Source organism: Ictalurus furcatus, chromosome 15 (genome assembly GCF_023375685.1).
Source record: "Ictalurus furcatus strain D&B chromosome 15, Billie_1.0, whole genome shotgun sequence".
NCBI lineage: Eukaryota > Metazoa > Chordata > Actinopteri > Siluriformes > Ictaluridae > Ictalurus > Ictalurus furcatus.
The window spans coordinates 15,114,325-15,135,848 of NC_071269.1; the positions used below are offsets into that span (position 1 = coordinate 15,114,325).

Below are 21,524 nucleotides of genomic sequence, written 5' to 3' on the forward strand. Positions count from 1 at the left end.
GAGGATAAACACTCACATATTCATACGTGTTACATGTGTTCACTGGCGTGGTGAACGGGCATATTAACATCCAGGAAAGTGTAATTGAGCCGGCATGTATCCGTGGATTGGTAATTACACTCACCTACATTCTGCAAAGCCTCCACAGTAATAGGTAGTGGGATAATGGAATTACTGATTACCTTTTAACCATACACAGACCCCTCACGCTGCTGTCTAGTTTATTAATTGCACACATCTCAGATTTCTCAAAGACTTCCATTAACTGCACAAATTGTAACAGTGAGTTTTCGTGATTTAAAAATGCAAATGCTCCGTATTATAATGTACATTGCAGCAGGTGATGACCTGCGTCTACCCTGCAACCTCCTCTCCTCTCCTCTCCAGCATGTCACACTTTCACTGACAAAGAATCTACTCAACCTTAAACAATGAAATGTTTCTACACTGTCTGTCTGACACTGGACACTGCACAGTATGGTTAAAAAAAGATCACAAAGTCCTCTCAGGCTTCAAAATCAGATAGCTTTTTTGTTGCCTTATTGATTTTCATTTCTGCTGTTCATTCATAGTCATTTCTATTCCCCTGACCGAATCAGCAACAAGGATAATGGTGCATGCCGAAGACCTGAAAAGGTTTAATATAAGCAAGCTGGAATCTCATATGAGTTGAGAGTTTAGTTTGAGCTTCAGATCAACAGAAGAGATTACCACCTGCAGAGTCCACACGTATTCTCACACACACACACACACATACGCACACACACACCAATTGAATGAAAAGAAATGAGAAGACAGAGATAGGTGATTTTAAAGCAAATACACATTTCATTTCCTGGTAATAAGGGCTGACAGCCCACAGGGGGTCTACCGCTTTATGTGAAAGATTTCTCTTTGGAACTCGTCGGTGAAACTCAGTCGACTCCTTCGCGAATAGTGCCTGTGACAGGCACTGCAGCTTCCATGCTCGGCGAAATGACAATTTAATTAAATGCTACAAAGCATTCAGAAGAAAAGCACAAAGTGCAAAATCTCACAGACTAGCATGAGTATAAGAAGCCATGCACTCACATTAAACATAACAGGACTACACAGAAGGGTGCTTCATGGGACACAGATAAAGGCTCTAGTGGTCCTCACTAAGACTCAGCATGATTTTAACAGGATTGTGTAATTTAGACCATCATCAGTTTCAATCTCTAATCTAGGTCAAAAGAAACTGGTCTACTAACATTGGTGGGTGATATGGCAAAAGCATATGGCAAGACATTTTTAATCTTTTGTTATTATTTATTATTTAGCAAGGAACTAAAGAAAAATTTAAATAATTGCTGCATCTAATCAGCCACTGGAACTATCAGTGTTATAAAAGTGATTATGTGATATTAGGCTTATGTGATGCTTGTATACCATACTTGTAACATATTACAATATCAATATCACACTGTCATATTGCATAGTGCCACCAACAGCTGGTGGATTCTGCAGAGAGAGAGAGAGAGAGAGAGAGAGAGAGAGATTGATTGCTGTACATGTTTTATTTTGATTTCCCTCCCTGTGACTTTCTATTTACATTGACATGTGCCTTTGTAATTCTAGTTTTGTCTCCACCCTGCCTTGTCATTGCTATATTGCCCAACTGTGTGCAATTGTTTTGTGGTTGTTCCTGATTAGTCTTCCAATTCATGCCACCACAAATTCATACTTTCTACTCAGGAAATAATACTTTTCTATGAGCCACAATTTTCCAAACTGTAGACATGTCATTAACAAAAAGTCATCGTAGCCGCCAATATGAATGTGTTGATTACAAGATTTAAGTGGTAATTTTGCAGGTTAACTGTTCTGTACAGTTGTAGGTTGGACAGTTAAACACACAAAACAAAAAAAAACCAAAACAACCACTAAGTTTTCTCATGCTGTCCACATTTTTCCCACCCAAAACCATCTGAACATACACAACACCGTAGTCACACCTCCCAAGGCAGCACAAGTCTGGGCTTTGTTTTCTTCATTTCCATATTCTGTGTTTCCTGGTTTAGACTTCTCATTCAGTACGTTTACATGGACAACAATAATCGGATATTAAGATAATAAGATTAAGGTTTTCTGAATAAGAAACTACCATGTAAACAGTGATTTTTGATGACCTTAATCCGACTAAAGTCATACTCGAAGTAAACACAAATCGAATTAAGACATGTGGAGTATTCCTATTTTAGTCGCATTATGGAAGTGCATTATAGACATGTACACACCTTAATCACACTATTAACATCATGTGGGAGTTTTCACACACACGGCAGCGCTCAACCGTTTGACGGCAAACAAGAGCGCACGGCTGCGTCGGAAACTGTGTACTTACCTACTATATAGTAGGCGAGATACATGTATTTTGGCTACTATACAATAGGTAAGTACGCGGTTTGGGACGCAGCCCACGGTTTCCAGCAGTCATCTATTTGCACGTATAGCATGACAAATAATTAACTGCACTTGAAGCTTTCGTAAAATTAAAAATGAAACATCTAAAACTGTACACGGTGCCATAACGAAGACGAACTGTATGTTGATACGTGAAATTCAATCTATGTTCTATAACATGTAAAACCTGAACATAAAAGGAATATTCTAAAAGCGCCTCATGTAAACACCTTAATCACAATATTGTCTTATTCAAAATATGGTCAATAATTACATTACTGCTGTCCATGTAAATGTAGGGGACAAAAATGTATACAACTGGGACTGGGCACAAGGTGGGAATACACCTTGGATGAGACAACAGTCCACTATATGTGCACGCTAAATAATATTAATAAACACTGAAGACATTCAATTGAATTTGATTTATATTGTGACATCAGAGATGTACTAACATAATACATGTAACATTTGGTTAGATGCAGGAATCAAGTATGCAAGCTCATTAGATTGATCACGATGAATCTGAAAATCTTAGTCATGGTCTGTGGCAGGGTCAGAACACAGGTAGGCAACATTAAACCAGGATAATCCTTGATCAGAAAATGAAAACACAAGCAGGGTCCAAAACCAAGAAACATGGAAGCAGAAAGCAAGGTCTCGACTTAGACAAATGCATGATAAGACTTCACAACAAGACAACAAAACAGCACCGCATACACTGACAAACTAATTAAAGGCTTAATGTAAAACAGATGGACACAATCTGGTAACACATTAATGAGAGGACGGGATCGGAGACTGGAGTAGAACAGAAGCAAAACAGACGTAAACACATGGAGTACAAAGATGAAGCTCAAGCAGTGCATGCCGCACTAGGAAACTCACCATGCACTGGGCGGGACAATTTGTCACACTATTTATTTATTATGATACTACACATTTTGGGACATTCTAAAAGTTTATGACTTTTGGGATATTATTATCTGCTGTAATGTTATGAAAATAAGTTATTATGCACACTGACATTACTGTCATGGCTTATTTTTTTTTAGCTGCAAACAGCTGGTTAGATCTAGCTGTGACTGACAGAACCAGCGCAGTGTCCATGTACTGCTGACGTGTATCTGTGGCTATTCTGTGGAATCATAAACAGCACATATGCATATATACATATAACATACTAGACACCTAGTTTAAGCTAGCTAGCTTAATTGGACTCTCACACTTATCACACTTTTTCTCCCTTGACTGGCTGTTGGCTCTTCCCTGTTACTGTGTAATATGACTTCTTTTATGCCTAAAGTGATGAGCTTGCATATGCATACAAATTTCCCTCCAGACCAGACATCCCTGACAGAACACTGACTGTTTACTCCTATTACTGGATTGTCAGGGTGACTCACAGCAGCTCACGAATGTTTTATTTAGGAACAAATTATATATATATATATATATATATATATATATATATATATATATATATATATATATATATATATATATAAAATTCTATGCACTGTAGCTTTAAATTTTAGCTTGATTTGCCACAGCTGTGGCTCCATAAATTATAGTTTTAAGTAGTGTGTACAGTCTCATGCTTAAATGTTGCTGCTTGTTTGTGCTTCCACCTAAATGTAGGTCTACACTGCATGATGAGGAGCAAACTGAGCAGAGCTCCATAAACAGCTTCGAGCTGTTCCTTGCCACAGTGCTGACAGGGTGCATGCTTGTACAGTATGTATGTGTGAGGAAGCGAGCAGGCCTCACCCTGTTCAGAGTCGTACTCCTCCACAGTGGAGACGAAGTGTGGTCTAGAGTAGAAGTTGTGAGGGCCAGGTTGCTGCAGGCCACCTAGGCTGTAGAAGGCACGCTCTGTGGCGGCGCAGCTGGAGAAGGCCCTGCGGCTCGGGATGCATGGGTAGCGCGTCCAGCTCTTCATCTCCAAGTCAAAGGCCTCAAACGCCGTCACTGGCATCTTGCCCTGACGCCCACCTGAATCCCAGACGAGAAAAAGATTCAACAGATTAAGAGACGGAGGGTGCACAGATTTTAGATGAATGGCTGTATTGCTGGGTTGATAGGACTCAGAGCTCCTCTTTGGCAGTGTGTGTGTTTGCTTAAGATGTCAGATCTCAGCAAGGTCTCTTTTGTCTTTTAAATGTCTTTAAAGAGCCTGACATTGTCAGTTTGTCATTCCAGACAAGCATCATTTTTGTGCTACAGCCAAATTGATTTTGCTGCCTGAGAACTGGCTCTTTTGCAGCTGAAAATGTGGTTTGAGTTTAGGCAAAGGCTTTGTAACCAAACCACGGCATCATGATGCATGCCGACCTCTGCCTGATATTATGTGGTCTTTTGTTAACTTGACCTGACCACTGTGCCTATGAGTATATTACTAATACTCCCATTGGATGTGTGTGTGTGTGTGTTGAGGTGAGTAGGGGAGTGGGGAGGTGGTGGCATTTGGCTGGTCCCCATGACAAAAACTACTTTTACACAAACTGCAGGTTACTGAAGTTAACATTCAATTTAGCTGTAGGCACAGTATTAAAAATCTGTATTAATAATTCATTGTATTGAGAATGCAAAAGAATCTAAACCAGAACAAGTTGTGGTTTAATACAAACAAACCTCTTATTTATCACACTCTTCTGTTTTCCCTCATTCTCATTATCATTCTCCCTCTTTTATTCTCTCCCAACCTCTCTTGCTTACTCTGCCTCCTGTACGTGTCTGATCCCTATCCATCCCTAGCACTGTTCTGCACTGTGAGAAAAATCTGAAGAGCAGCAGAAAACACACACATACACAGGGGAAAAACAAAAGGCAGGACTGTAGAGGAGAGGAGGAAGAGACGCAGTGCTGTCTGAAGTTCAATATACCCCGAGAGAAAGAGGCAGATAAACAGAGAGAGAGAGAGAGAGAGAGAGAGAGAGTGAGAGAGAGAGAGAGAGAGTGAGAGAGAGAGAGAGAGAGAGAGAGAAAGAGAGAGAGAGAGAGAGAGAGAGAGATGCAGTTCCGGCAGATGGTTTAAAGTGTTTTGCAATTCTTTAAGCTAGTTAATTTCAGTCATAAAAATTTTAGCATCTCTTAGAGCAGTGGTTCTCAACAAGGGGGGCGCGAAGAGATGGGAAGGGGGGTACAAATTGTTTTCAAGAAAAAAACACAGACATCATTTGGGCACTAGGTGTAGTTTATTGCTTTTCAAATAGAATGTGCGTAAATGAAAAACCCCGTGTTCCCATTCTCTCTCTGTATTTTCTTTTTGCTGGGGAGAGGTGGAGCTTAGCCTGCCTTTTATCTAGCTGTCAGTGCAGACCAGTGTTGCCAACTTTCCCACTGCATTTACACCTCTCTCTGCATCTGCTCTGTTTAGTGAGTGGCTGAGAGATGGAGCAGCACATCCCGTTGATCGCACGGCAGCTGACATAGACGTGAATGTAAAAAGTAGCAAGCGCAGGTGTCCCACTGATTGATTTAACATGTCATGGATAACGAGACGTGCCCTTCGTCCCAATTTGAATAATTCGTATGCAAATGTTTTTTTTAGAATGCAAGGCGAATGGAATGCAACATGTAAAATAGTCCACGTTATTACAACCTACACAGTAAAATGCCTAGTGTTGAATTAACACCCACAGTGTTTATTTGAGTCCAATGGACTTATATAAACACTGTAGGGTGTGAATTCAACACTGTGGGTGTTATATCAACACTGGTGATTTTGCTGTGTAGTTCTCTTGTTCAAAGTAGTTGTAGTTTTCGGAAACAAGAACAATTTTCAAGATCATCCTTTCTTTATCAATCAAAAAGATAATTCATGTTCCATACCTGTCCGTTATATAGTTTTCTAAAAGTAGTAAAAGTAATAAAAGTTGTATATCTAAGTAATAAAAGTTGTAAATATAAGTTGTCTATCTATCTATCTATCTATCTATCTAACTATGTATCTATCTATCTATCTATCTATCTGTCTATTTATCTATCAAAACAGATTATAGGTTAGGTTATATATAGATAGATTTTATATAGAATAGATAATCATTATACCTAGTCTCCTTCAATATGGGGGGGGGGCACATAATAGGGGAGGCTTGCGGGGGGGGCTTTAGTTTCAAAAGGCACAAAGCAAAGGGTACAAAGCAAAGCAAAAGGAACTACATTAGGAGAGAATTGTGAAAATACAGTCAAAATTATTGTAACCCAGAGTAAACAAAACAAAAAAGAGTGGTTCATTAGCTTAATCTCACACTGAAATTATGAACACGGGCTAACTTTAATTTAAGTAAATTTATTTAATAAAAACAAAAAACAAAAACAAATCATCATTATCAAAAAGGGTTGATCAAATAGAGTAACAGGCACGTATGCTTATGTGCATCTGGTGTTGGCCCAGACTCGAGTCTCCCAGCTCTGAGGACAGACGGCCTGTGTGCTGTGAGCCATATGCACTCTTGCTAAAGCGTGGACCGCACACTCTCACCAGATTGTCATACTTACCACACTACAGCAGAAAGAAAACGATGTAGTGTTATATTGCAGCCATGTGAGCCATGATGTATACAGCCAGAGTATTTATTTATGACACTACATCACAATCAACTACTACTAATGTTATAGCTGTATATATTATAGTTATAAGTATATAATATCAATATTAATTAAGGAAACTTGACTCTATATGCAATTTTTTTTTTTATCAAAGTAGGAAAAGTGTGGTTATGATTTAATGATTCATTTTTACATTTTAAGCATAATTGCTGGTTCGGATTCTTTGGGTGGAAAGTCTAGGAATAAAAGATTTCAATAAATAAATGTGGTGGCTTGTATTTGCAAATGTGGCTAGTATTTGAATGGTTTGATTATATTCATAAAATAAATCTGTGCTGTGATAATGTGATATCGAAATGTTCGAAAACCCCTGTACAGAATACAGAGTGCGTTTCTGTGTATGGTAATGTGGCAGTTCATTAGCTAATGATGTTTATAGGCCAAATGTTTGTTGCTTGGTTGGAAAACAGAGAGGAGCAGATGATAGACGATGGAGAATTTCCATTTCAGGTCACTGATCTCAAAACCTCCGTACAAATTAGCATGGTTACTCAATCATGGTCCCAAAGCACAAATAAATAAATAAATACATACATACATACATACATACATACATACATAAAATGCTAAAATGATACAGGAAAGGTTAGCTAGTAAGAAACTCTCCTAATAACTGTGATTCAAAAATCACAGTCGTAAAAAACAAGGTTATCGACACAGTTCCTCAGCATACAGCATGCTGGTCTCCTCTGAACCCACACCTGGGGTCCTATTTTAGGAGGCAACTTGTGTGTACCAGTGTGGATGGAGGGAGAATGCAGAGAGGCCAAAATGGGGTAATCTGTTATTGTGCCCTTACGTCAGAGCACAGACTGACTTGCAGGGTCATGAGTGAAACCGCATTGCCATAAATAGTGTGTGCTTCCATCCAGAATCATCTATCATGTATAGCCTTAATATGATTTTGCCGCTTTTCTATCTATATCCCAGCAGACGCCCACAGACACAACTGCATTAGGCTCAGTTTGGCGCCTGTCTGAAATCCCCACTCCCCACCGAACAAGTTAGCGGAACTGAAACTTTTGCCCTTTTAATGTACGCCAATGTTAAAGTCCCCATGAAGTTCCTGTAAACGTACAGTGTTATTCGATGTGTTGACGTGATTTCCACTGAAACAGGAAGTCAGGCCAGGACATATTGTGTGGCTCCTCCCCCATTTTGAATTGTCAATAGCGTTTAGCTTACCTCACAGCCCGGGCTAAGCCGTACTTGACAGTTAGTACCATGGATTTTTTTTTATAATGTTGGTGGCGGGACACTTCAGATTCTAGAGAGCATTTGATTGGACAGAAAATCTGATGAAAAGCTGGAGTGCAGAATGATTGGTGGTAAAGAGAGACTGTAAATTCTGAATGCATACAGTACTGTGCAAAAGTTTTAGGCACATGCAAAGAAAAGCTGTAGAGCAAAGATGCCTTCAAAATAATGAAATTAAATGTTTCTACATTAAAAATACTGTAAAGAGCAGTGATAAATGAAACATTGTCAATATTTGGTGTGACAAAAAAAAGTACAAATAAAAATAGTAGTCTTGGGTAGAATTAGTGCAGTCTTATAAGGAGATGAGCTGTAAGTTTTGTTGAGCAGCTTGCAGAACCAGACACGGTTCTTCTGGAGACTTTGCCTGTCTCACTTGCTTCTTATTTTTGCAGCAAAACCCAGCAGACTTCATTATGTTTTTTTGTCTGAAAAGTGTCTCTTACCACTTAATATGCTGCTTTCTTTAATGGCAAACATTTTTCTTTAACATTTAATTTTGTGCTGGAAAACTAATGTTTGAGATTCTAAAATGTTTTTGTAATGACTTCATAATGTAGAAGTCATATATAACATATAACAAAGTTTGTACTAAAAAAAAAATAGGGTGCCTAAAACTTTTGTACAGTACTGTACAGTGCATCCGGAAAGTATTCACAGCGCTTCTTCACTTTTTCTATATTTTGTTATGTTACAGCCTTATTCCAAAATGGATTAAATTCATTATTTTCCTCAAAATTCTACAAACAGTATGCCTTAATGACAATGTGAAAGAAGTTTGTTTGAAATCTTTGCAAATTTATTAAAAATAAAAAACAAAAAAAGCACATGTACATAAGTATTCACAGCCTTTGCCATGACACCCAAAATTGAGTTCAGGTGCATGCTGTTTCCACTGATCATCCTTGAGATGTCTCTACAGCTTGACTGGAGTCCACCTGTGGTAAATTCAGTTGATTGGACATGATTTGGAAAGGCACACACCTGTCTATATAAGGTCCCACGGTTAACAATGCATGTCAGAGCACAAACCAAGCCATGAAGTCCAGGGAATTGTCTGTAGACCTCCGAGACAGGATTGTATCGAGGCACAGATCTGGGGAAGGGTACAGAAACATTTCTGCAGCATTGAAGGTCCCAATGAGCACAGTGGCCTCCATCATCCGTAAATGGAAGAAGTTTGGAACCACCATAACTCTTCCTAGAGCTGGCCACCCGGCCAAACCGAGCGATCGGGGGAGAAGGGCCTTAGTCAGGGAGGTGACCAAAAACCCGATGGTCACTCTGACAGAGCTCCAGCATGTCTCTGTGGAGAGAGGAGAACCTTCCAGAAGAACAACCATCTCTGCAGCACTCCACCAATCAGGCCTGTATAGTAGAGTGGCCAGACGGAAGCCACTCCTCAGTAAAAGGCACATGACAGCCTGCCTGGAGTTTGCCAAAAGGCACCAGAAGGACTCTCAGACCAAAACCAAGACAAAGATTGAACTCTTTGGCCTGAATGGCAAGCGTCATGTCTGGAGGAAACCAGGCACCACTCATCACCTGGCCAATACCATCCCTACAGTGAAGCATGGTGGTGGCAGCATCATGCTGTGGGGATGTTTTTCAGTGGCAGGGACTGGGAGACTAGTGCTCTGGACCTCAGACTGGGGCGAAGGTTCATCTTCCAACAGGACAACGACCCTAAGCACACAGCCAAGATAACAAAGGAGTGGCTACAGGACAACTCTGTGAATGTCCTTGAGTGGCCCAGCCAGAGCCCAGACTTGAACCCGATTGAACATCTCTGGAGAGATCTGAAAATGGCTGTGCACCGACGCTCCCCATCCAACCTGATGGAGCATGAGAGGTCCTGCAAAGAATAATGGGAGAAACTGCCCAAAAATAGGTGTGCCAAGCTTGTAGCATCATTCTCAAAAAGACCTGAGGCTGTAATTGGTGCCAAAGGTGCTTCAACAAAGTATTCAGCAAAGGATGTGAATACTTATGAACATGTGCTTTTTTGTTTATTATTTTTAATACATTTGCAAAGATTTCAAACAAACTTCTTTCACATTGTCATTATGGGGTATTATTTGTAGAATTTTGAGGAAAATAATGAATTGAATCCATTTTGGAATAAGGCTGTAACATAACAAAATGTGGAAAAAGTGAAGCGCTGTGAATACTTTCCGGATGCACTGTATATCTTCTAAATGCCAATTTTGTCATTATTTTGGAGCACACTAACTTATAGATAACCTTAAGGCTAACAATACTGATACTAGAAGCCACTTCAATGTGAGAGAGCGAGACAGAGAGAGACTGAAGAAAAAATGCACATTTAATTACAGTACATGCTGGATCAAATTTAATACGAATCATTCTGTGTGATCTTAGTCCATTTTGTGTCAAATCAGTGAGACAAAAGCAGGTTAAGACTCAGGCGTCACAAGAGAAACAACATAAAAACTCCATACTTCCATGACTCTGTTGCACTTGTGTTCTGGCTCTGCCTCTCAGAGTACTCCAACTATGACAACTGAGTTCTGGGGTGAGCCCTGAGCATATCATTCAACCACAGATCACAGCCATTCTCTCAGAGCACAGTGCTTCTAAGTTTGATTAAAGAACTCAAAACTCAGTGCAGTGTGTGTGCGTGTGCGTGTGTGTGTGTGTGTCCGTTTGTATCAGTTTGTCAGCAGGGTCAGCTCTCTGTGACTTCTACGACACGAGCGTGTGGAATGCAGTCCCACACACTGACAACTACACATAATTAACTGGACCACTTCTCTCTCTCTCTTTCTCCTTCTCTCACACACACACAAACACACACACACACACACACACACACACAGCAGAAGTTAAATTCAGATGGTTTTATGGAGCACAAAGCCTTTAAAACAAAAATAATTTTGTGTCCTGGAAGACCTGCCGCTGTTTCTGGTAGAACATGTTCCTCAATCAAATCCTTACTGGTTTACAGTCTTTGGAACACTATTATTAGCAATCTATCATTGCCATCTGATTGTAGGTTATAACAAATGCAACCAGTGTGTAGCTCCAACTTCAACCACCCCTGAGCCACATGAAAATTCCCTCCAGTCGGTTTCTAGACATGAAATATATTGTATAAGTCTGCAGTTCAGTTTGTGTATATATATATATATATATATATATATATATATATATATATATATATATATATTAGTTATATGTAGTTATGTATAGTTATTTATTTGTTGAAACATATTTATGCTAGCCAAATTTATGACCAAAATGCACCCATGGAGGTTACTCCTGTAGGGTTGAATTTCAGATTATATCCATAATTTCTGAAAATACTATAGCTGCATCTATGTTCTTTAATTTAAATACGGACTCTTGCTTGTGTCTGTCTAGCCTGCTGAACTAGCTACAATACGTAATTTCTTGTGAACCATGAGAGAGAACAAACAATATTTTTCCGCTGGTTTGAGACACATAAAGCTGCTTAACATGCTTCGAAAAATGACCCAAAAGCACAATGTTTTGAGAAACTCAGTCTAATTAAAGATGTCAGTCTCTATGCAGGACCACACACTGAGTGGACTAATGATTTAGTAGTGCCATCTCGTCCCACAAATAAAGACACAGGGACTAAAAGATCTAGACAAAGTTAGCAAACTGTGACAAAATAGCTTGCAAGTCACACAACTAGCAGGAGAATAAAAATACAGAGAGCACACTGATTTTTGCTTCTTTTTTTTTTCTGCAGAAAAAAAGATGCTGCTTGCATGTTATTGCTGAAGCAAGCATTATGACCTCAGAGACCTCATTGATTCCCACTTTTTTCTCACTGCGGAAGACTGTAAAATTAGATTCCACTGTCTATATTTTTCTACTGAGATTACCACAGTGACCTTGAATTTGACAACTAAATGCACTGTAGCTACTGTAGATTGTTAAGTAAGAAAAACCGTCTGTCTGACATCTCAGACTGGATGAGGGAACCACCACCTTAAGCTCAACTTGGCAAAAACAGAGCTTCTTGTCATCCCTGCCTGCCCTTCAATCAACCACAACCTCACCATACAGCTAGGCTCAATTACACTCAAACCAATCAGGACAGCCAAAAACCTTGGTGTGACTTTCGATGACCACTTCAACTTTACAGACCACATTTCAACAACTGCATGGTCCTGTAGGTTCATTCTGTACAACATCAAGAAAATCAGACCCTATCTCACTGATCATGCTGCACAGCTACTAGTCCAGGCTCTTGTTATTTAAAATTTGCAACGCAATACTCCTGAGCCTACCAGCCAGCTCCATAAAACCCCTTCAGATGATTCAGTATGCAGCAGCACGCCTTGTTTTCAACTAGCCCAAAAAAACTATTGTCACAACCCTCTTCGTCTCTGTCAACTGGCTTCCTGTAGCCTCCTGTATCAAATTCAAGGCCTTGGTGCTCACATACAGACCTTGTTTGGAACAGCACCCTCATACCTCAACACTCTCCTTGAGGTTTATGTTCCCTCCCGCAACCTGCGATCAGTTAATGACCGATGCCTGGTAGTGCCTATTCAGCAAGGCATGAAGTCCCTTTCCAGAACCTTCAAATGACTGTACCTTAGTGGTGTAATAAACTTCCAACCTCAATCCAGACAGCAGAATCCGTCACCCTCTTCAAAAAACGGCTAAAGACCCACCTCTTCCGTGAACACTTAACTAACCCCTAACTTGTCCCCTTGCCCCCCTTATTCAAAAAAAAAATCTGCACTTACACTCGCTCTTACACCTCTACACAGTTCACTTTGCTCCTCTAGCACCCAATTAAAAATATTGTGTATTGGCTCTACAGTACTTGTATTGTTCTCTGCTTGATATATCACTTTGCTTGTATTTCCTCATTTGTAAGTCGCTTTGGATAAAATATAAAAAATATATATATATATGAATAAATGTACAAATGTGACGGGACGTGCTATTATAGCAGAATCATCAGTGATGGGGTGGTGTGTTGCCATCCAGAAGACTTTCCAATAGCACAATGTCCTAAAGTGTTTTATTCTTCTTATACCACAACAGTTAACTAATACTAACAATATTTTTATTCATTAAAGAACTATATGTTACATTTACATGTGTAAATGTCCATGTAGCAAGTTAGTTCACTTATGACAGTCATGCCCTCACAAGCCTCTCTTTTTTTCTCTTTCTCTTGAAGTTAATAAAACAAATATAACACACACTGTCATGTTACTAAGACATTGCAGTCCTCTGTTCTGAAGACCTTCCTGTGTCACAAAACCGAAACTAACAGCTGACTGTTACAAATCTGTTTTTAAACCCTGTGTAAGTTGTTACCATAGAAACAATAACATATTAGAGTGAGCACATTAATACTGTACAATGCCTTGCAGTCAGAACTATGGTCAGAGCAGAATTCGACACTGCAGGGATATAATTGCAAATGACTCAACAGATCAGGTTGGATAGGTATTAACTGCTTGCTTGAGGTCTTTCCACAACATTTCTATTGGATTAAGGTCAGGACTTTGTGGACTATTACACGTCTTGCTCTTGGAGTGATCTCTGTTGGTCGACCACTCCAGGGGAGGGTAACAATAGTCTTGAATTTCCTCCATTTGTGCACAATCTGTCTGATGGTAAAAAAAAAAAATCTCCATCAATTTTCAAACTCCACCAGTTTGTGGAGTCCAAACTGGTGGAGGTTGAAAATTGGTGGAGATTTTTTTTTTTAACCTTTTCTAGCCTGATGAGCATCAACAACTCTTTTTCTGAGGTCCTCAGAAATCCCCTTTGCTCATACCATGAAGATCAGACTTTGATAGATCCCAGTTCTTTAAATAAAACAGGGCACTCACACATACCTGACTATCAAACAATTGATTGAAAACACTTGACTTTAATTTCACCTTCAAATTAACTGCCAATCTTAGAGGTTCATATACTTTTGCCACTACCAGATATATAATATTGGATCATTTTCCTCAATAAATAAATGACTAAGTATAATATTTTTGTCTCAACCCAAAAGATATGGCAGATCGACCCTCAACCTGCAAACAGAGATGATCGGTTAAAAGGACTGTTTTTCCAGGAACATGAAGATATCATAATCACCTCTCGTGCTAGTTATGGGAAGTGCAAAGCGCTGCCCCTCAGTTGAAGAGCACATTTCAGATCCTGTCTCCAAGGAGTTGTACTGATAATCAGCCTTGGTACAGCATGAACAATTACCAGGTGTTATTACCCTGTCTGCCATACTGCCTGAATATTGTGACACTATGTAACACAGAAATCAGACGCATTGTAATTACGGACTATTCTACTCCATTTGAAAGTATGTATTACATACATATGTATATGTAAACACGCACAATTTGTAAGGAATGTGATCAAACGGCGGATTCTTCAGAGATTGTGTGGGTAGACACAATCAGTGACAAGCTTGTTTTGCAGTTTGTTTGGTTGATGGCTGGTCAGTTATGTCTCTCCTTAATGATCTGGGTGGCTGAGAGATGAATGCAGTTGCTTGAGGGTGGTGGTGTTTTATGATGTCATTATCTTATTGGCAGTTCTCAGGGGAGGGAACATGCATGGATCATGTGATGGAACTGTGAAAGTAAAATCTTGATACGCAGATGTTTAAGAGAAAACAAAGAAGTATTTGCAAAGTAGGTAAAGCAAAAATGTCTTTTGATGCATAATACATGTATGTTTGAAATATTTTGCATCAAAATATTCATTCATTCACCTCCATTAACCACATTGCTGTGGATCCAGAGCCATGGGCATGAGGCAGTAATATAAACTAGATGGGACACCAATCCATCACATTACTATGCACTATGCACACACACTATGCACTATGCACACACACATTCACACCTATGTGCAATTTAGCACGGTCAATGCATCTACTGGTTTTGTGAGGTGGTATGAATGGAGACACAAAGAGAACGTGCAAAACTTCACACAGATGCTAACCTGAGCTCAGGATCGAACCTGTGAGGAGCTGTATCAAAAACACTGCAACCAAAAATGTATGACGATAAAATACAATATGTTGTATTTTTGTTTAATATGTTTAAACAATTTGAAACTGACGAGTAAGGGGGACACGTGTTACAGTTCATGAAGGTAAACTTAATGATAGAAATCTAGTGGATGGCAAAAACCTATTGCTAGGCATCCTGCAAAAACCCCAATTGTAGTCTGCACTAAATCATAAAGGGCCATTTAGTTCTATACGCTCTTTGGTTTCTACAGTTTCACTATACAACAAATTGTAACCTGAGAATTTCTCCTGTGTGCTGACTACAACATAACATCATTAAACAAGATTATTGTCATTCCACAGGTATTGCACATGTATATAAATACCTAGGATATTGCACATTTACATGTACAAATAGAACTCTAGCATATGTACATACATACAGATCTATTTTATTGTTTCTATTATTTCTATCATTTCTATTATTTCTGTTTTTTCTATTGTATAGGTATTTGTGGAAATTCTTTTGCTTTCTTTGATGTTACTGCTCCTACTTGTGCTGCTGCGTCAACTTTAATTTCCCATATGGGGGATCAATAAAACATACATCTTATCTTATGTTATCTTATCTTATACTGATAAGTATAATGTGTAATAAAAGACATTACTGGTCGTGTGAAGTCTTTTACACAGTTATCAAATATCCAGTAACACAAGTTATGTTTTTTGCCTCATGCTGGACAGAAATGAGTCAGTAAACCCATGTACATCTCCATTTCCTCCCTGATACAGTGGTACTTGAAAGTTTGTGAACCCTTTAGAATTTTGTTTATATATCTGCATAATATTAACTAAAATGACATCAGATTTTCACAGCAGTCCTAAAACAAGACAAAGAGAACCAAATAAAACAAATGAGACAAAAATATTATACTTGGTCATTTACTTATTGAGGAAAATGATCCAGTATTACATATCTGTGAGCGACAAAATTATGTGAACCTTTGCTTTCAGTATCTGGTGTGATCCCTTGTTCAGCAATAACTGCAACTAAATGTTTCTGGTAAGTGTTGATCAGTCCTGCACATTGACTTGGAGTAATTTTAGCCTGTTCCTCAGTACAGAACTGCTTCACTCTGGGATTTTGGTGGGTTTCCTCACATGAACTGCTTACTTCAGGTCCTTCCACAACATTTCTCTTGGATTAAAGTCAGGACTTTTACTTTGAACATTTCAAAACATTAACTTTATTCTACTTTAGCCATTCTTTGGAAGTGCGACTTTGTGCTTAGGGTTGTTGTTTTGCTGCATGACCCAATTTTTCTTGAGATTCAGTTCACGGACAGATGTCCTGACATTTTCCTTTAGAATTCACTGAAATAATTCAGAATTCATTGTTCCATCAATGATGGCAAGCCGTCCTGCCCCAGATGCAGCAAAACAGGCCCAAACCATGATACTACAACCACCATGTTTCAAATATGGGATAAGGTTCTTAAGCTGGAATCCATCTTATTTATTATATTTATCATTTAAACCAAAGTTCTATTTTGGTACTATATTATATATTACTTCTATTCTGAAAGGAACCCATGGTAACTTCGCAACAATTAAAGGCTTCTCTCACTTTGGCTAATTGATGCATCAACAAAACATTTTTCCAATAGCCTTTCTGGCTTGTCCACGTGATCTTTAGCAAACTGCAGAAGGACAGCAACTGGCGGGACTGGCGGGGGTTAACAATGGTCTTGAACAATGGTCTTGAATTTCCTCCATTTATACACAATCTGTCTGACTTTGGATTGATCCAAACTCTTTAGAGATCCTCAGAAATCTCCTTGGTTCATACGATGATACACTTCCACAAACGTGTTGTGAAGATCAGACTTTGAATGATCCCTGTACTTTAAATAAAACAGGGCACACACTCACACCTGACTCTAATTTCACCTTCAAATTAACTGCTAATCTTGGAGGTTCACATACTTTTGCTACTCCCAGATATGTTATATTGGATCATTTTCCTTAATAAATAAATGACCAAGTATAATATCATTGTCTCATTTGTTTAACTGAGTTCTCTTTGTCTACTTTTAGGACTGTAAAAATCTGATGATGTTTTAGGTCATATTTATGCAGAAATATTGATAATTCTAAAAGGTTTCAAGCACCCTTTCCAAGCACCACTGTAAGTAAGTCGTTTCAAAGCTGCTGGGATGTTTATGAACTCTTCACAAACAGAACTTGCTACATTTTATAAGAACCTTGATACAAATTATATATTCCATTTTTATGACAGTCAAACACAAACCAAAATAATATTTTATATTTCAAAAGAATCAAATAGATGTATCTGCAATACTGCTCATCCCTGTTCATAAATGCATTTCTATTTCAGCAAATCGTTGCACATGAATATAAATAACAAATGACAAGACACTACTTCAGTGACATTTGTTTCTTTACAGTGAAACACATTTGTGATATGTCTTTTACTGATAGATCATGACACACACACACATTACAATCAATAATTGTAAGACAAATCTGTCTCCATAGAGGTAGAAGATGGATAGGTAGGTGGGCTTACCGAGAACATAGAGCTTGTTGCCATGCAGGAAGGAGAAGGCTCCATAGCGTGGAGTAGGCATGGAGGCCAGGGACAGCCACTGATCCTTAACTGGCTCATAGACTCTCAGCAGTGCCTGAGGACTAGTGTCAGAACCCATACCTCCCAGCGCGTACACCTTTCCATCTGCAAGAGAGAGAGAGAGAGAGAGAGAGAGAGAGAGAGAGAGAGAGAGAGACCATTATTAGTTTTGCTACACTTTCCTGAATGCCATTTTTCCCCTGCTGATAAACAATAAATGTTAGATGACAGATTGAATATGAGTCACTCAGTGCACTCAGTGTTTTCATGTTTTTCAATGGAGATATTTCTCCTTCCGATGATAAAATTCTATACTCAGTATTTATTCTACTCTGCTGATAAAAATGGAGTATTACTAAGTATTTTATTTTTTTCAATGGCTAACACTGAGAACTATAATGTGGAATATATCAGTGTCAGCTATCCTGAATAATGCAACCAGGCAGTCCTTCCACTGCCATAATTATTAATACACCTAATTAATGCTACACCCAGACTGTAATCCTGATGGCCTGGACTGACTGATTTGACCTGTTTGCATTTTTTTGCCTGTTTTTTTTTTTTTTTTTTTTTTTTTTTTAGCCAAGTGACTGGCAAATCCTGCAGTTCCTAGAAATTATGTTATACATTATGAAGCCACCAGTCTCGCAAAGCTACTGGTCATCATTCGCCTCGTTTCAATCAGGCTTCTGTAAATAAAAGCAATGTGAACCAGAAAGCAATGTAGATGCACTGAAAAATGGACAAGAAGTGGCCAGGTAGAACAGAGAGGATGAAAAAAAAAACACCACTTACACTCACATTCACATCCTACAGACAATTTAGAGATGCTCATCAGCGTACAACACATGTCTTTGGACTGAGGGAGGAAACCGGAGTACCTGGGGGAAATCTCCAAAGCATGGGGAGAACAGCAGAGGGCGGAGGCGAGAATCGAATCCCCAACCCCAGAGGTGTGAGGCAAATGTGCTAACCACTAAGCCACCATACCCCCTACAAAAATTCTATGAAGAAGAAATTTCCATCGAGTAACTGACATTTTAGACATAATTTGACAAAATCTTTTTTTTTCACCGTCAACAGAATTACTTTTATACTAAATGTCAGCACTCTTGGAACACCGCTTGTCTGATCAGATTTATGGGGCAGAATTAACTTTTGCATATTAAAACAACATTACATGAGACTATGTTAAACTACTTGTCTCAATGCAACATGACAAAGTGAAAAGCCCAAAAAGAACAGTAGAAATACTAGAACTACAAGAACACAGCAAGATACTGCATTACCACATACTTTCCTCTATCTCTCCCTCACTCTTTCACACTTGAACACACATGTACTAATGCAGCAACAGAAGTTATTGCTGACTCAGCTGTGTGCTCTGTGCTGTGGATAGAGGTATAATCGCAAATCAGCAGGCAATAAATGAGCAAAAGAGAAATGCTTGGAGACGTACATGCGGTGAGAGCACAGAGACAAGCCATACGACATGCGCTAATAAAACACTTCTATCGGTCTCTCAGCAGAAAGCAGACTACATCCAGTGTTGGATTTTTTTTTTACTGTCATAGAACCATGGTACAGCAATAAAAGCATGCCCTTTATGTATATTAGAAATGTGAACCGAATATGAATACACTGTTAATAATTAACAAATATAACGTGTTATAAACAGATATGAATAGGAGGCATACTATTCATTTTTTGCCAGCATGACAGGAAGGTTTGCAGGGCATCTGGTTGAAACTGGAGGTGTGTATTTAGACTTTAAATTAGGCTACTAGTTTGGCTACCTTCTAAATTTGTTATATAATATCATGGCAGGTGCAAACAAAAATAATAAAAATGAAAAATTTTATAGTAGTAGTTGCACAAAGGAAAATTCACAGACCATGCTGAAAATGCTGCAATTTCTACCTGTTTTTTTTATTTATTTATTTTATTTCATTCATTTAATTCACATTAGGTTTAAATCTGACTACAAATAAAGATAGTGGCATTGTGCTACACCTCTGAATGTACAGTATATACACCTGACACAAGTTAATGTGATTTTTTACAACAGCATTAACTGTTCCAAGTATCACACATTCTGTCATGCATTTTAGAAACAAGCAATTACAAGCTCTATCAATATTAGATATTTAACTAAATGTGCTGTATGTATATGTAGGTTTAAGCTCATGGACAGGGTTAATATCAGACACTGTCCTGTAGCTTACTGAATCGTGTAGTCTCAGTGGTCATGTGGGAGTTTTTTCCATTAAAGCTGATGAATACATGGTTGAACGACTCTCAGATACGGTAGGACGAAGTGACTGTAGACCAGAGACCAACACACACTAATAAAACACTTCTGTCACCCACAAAACACTCCTGTGAGCTGAAGCAACACTTCAGTTATGGAATAACTGTGACTGCAGGAAGGGTGTTCGGTGTAATATCTAACACAGACCTCAGTGGTCTGGAATCTGTTAGTGTAGTAACATGCAAAGTGAATGCACCAACAGTAGTGGTTTATATGTCAATAATCGATGTCCTTATACCAGTATTATCATTTTAAGGCCGTGCATTTCTAATGTAGGGATTAGTGTTGCTGCCTCACAGTTCCAGGGTCTCCAGGTTGATTCTGAGCTGTTACTGTCTGTGTGGAGTTTCTGTGCATGTTCCCCCCATGTCTGTTTGGGTTTCCTCCAGGTTGTTCAGTTTTCTTCCACCAAACAAAAACATGGTGGTAGATTCTGGCTATGCTAAACTTCCCCTTAGGTTTGAATGAGCATGTGAATGTGTGTGTTCCTGGAGCTGGGTATGTATTCCAGCTTTACGTCCAGTGTTCCTGAGATAGGCTCCAAATTTGCTTGTAGGTTTTAATAAATATTTTTGTGTACCACTTCACAAAAACTCAACACCAGCTCCATAACCAAGAAATCCCAGCAGCGTCTCTACTTTCTGCGAAGGCTGAAGAAAGCTCATGTCCTACCTCCCATCCTCACAACATTCTACAGAGGAACTATTGAGAGCATCCTGAGCAGCTGCATCACTGTCTGGTTCGGAAATTGCACCTCATCGGATCACAAGACCCTGCAGCGGATAGTGAAGACAGATGAGAAGATCACTGGGATCTCTCTTCCCTCCATTATAGACATTTACGCCACACGCTGCATCCACAAAGCCACCAGAATTGTGGATGACCCCACGCACAAATCACACACACATTCTTCATCTGGAAAAAGGTATAGAAGCATTCGGGCCCTCACGGCCAGACTGTGTAACAGCTTCTTCCACCAAGCCAACAGACTCCTCAGTACTCAGAGACTGGACTGACACACACACACACGCATTCTGAAATGAACATCACCCCACTCCCATTGCAATATACGCACATTCCTGCGTTGACATTTTTGCTGCTACTGTATTTATAAAAATATAGTATTTAATTTCTTGTCACTATTTTACACTTTACCTAGCTGCTACCACAATAACTGCTATGTCCATATTTGGTATAAGCTAACCCGCTAAAGACTAAGTCATGTTATGTTCACATTTATACCATTTTAAAATATTTTTTATATTGTTACTCTTTGGCAC

General features: G+C 39.0%; 1 protein-coding gene across 1 annotated transcript in view; it reads right to left on the reverse strand.

Annotated features, from left to right (window-relative positions):
- LOC128619020 (kelch domain-containing protein 8B) overlaps positions 1 to 21,524 on the reverse strand; it is a 108,459-nt gene that overhangs the window by 34,400 nt on the left and 52,535 nt on the right. Inside the window, exons 2-3 of the mRNA XM_053642853.1 lie at positions 17,874 to 18,038; positions 4,195 to 4,419 (exon numbers count right to left, since the gene is read on the reverse strand). Of these exons, the coding sequence (XP_053498828.1) occupies positions 4,195 to 4,419; positions 17,874 to 18,038 (390 nt within the window). The remainder of the gene's footprint in view (positions 1 to 4,194; positions 4,420 to 17,873; positions 18,039 to 21,524) is intronic.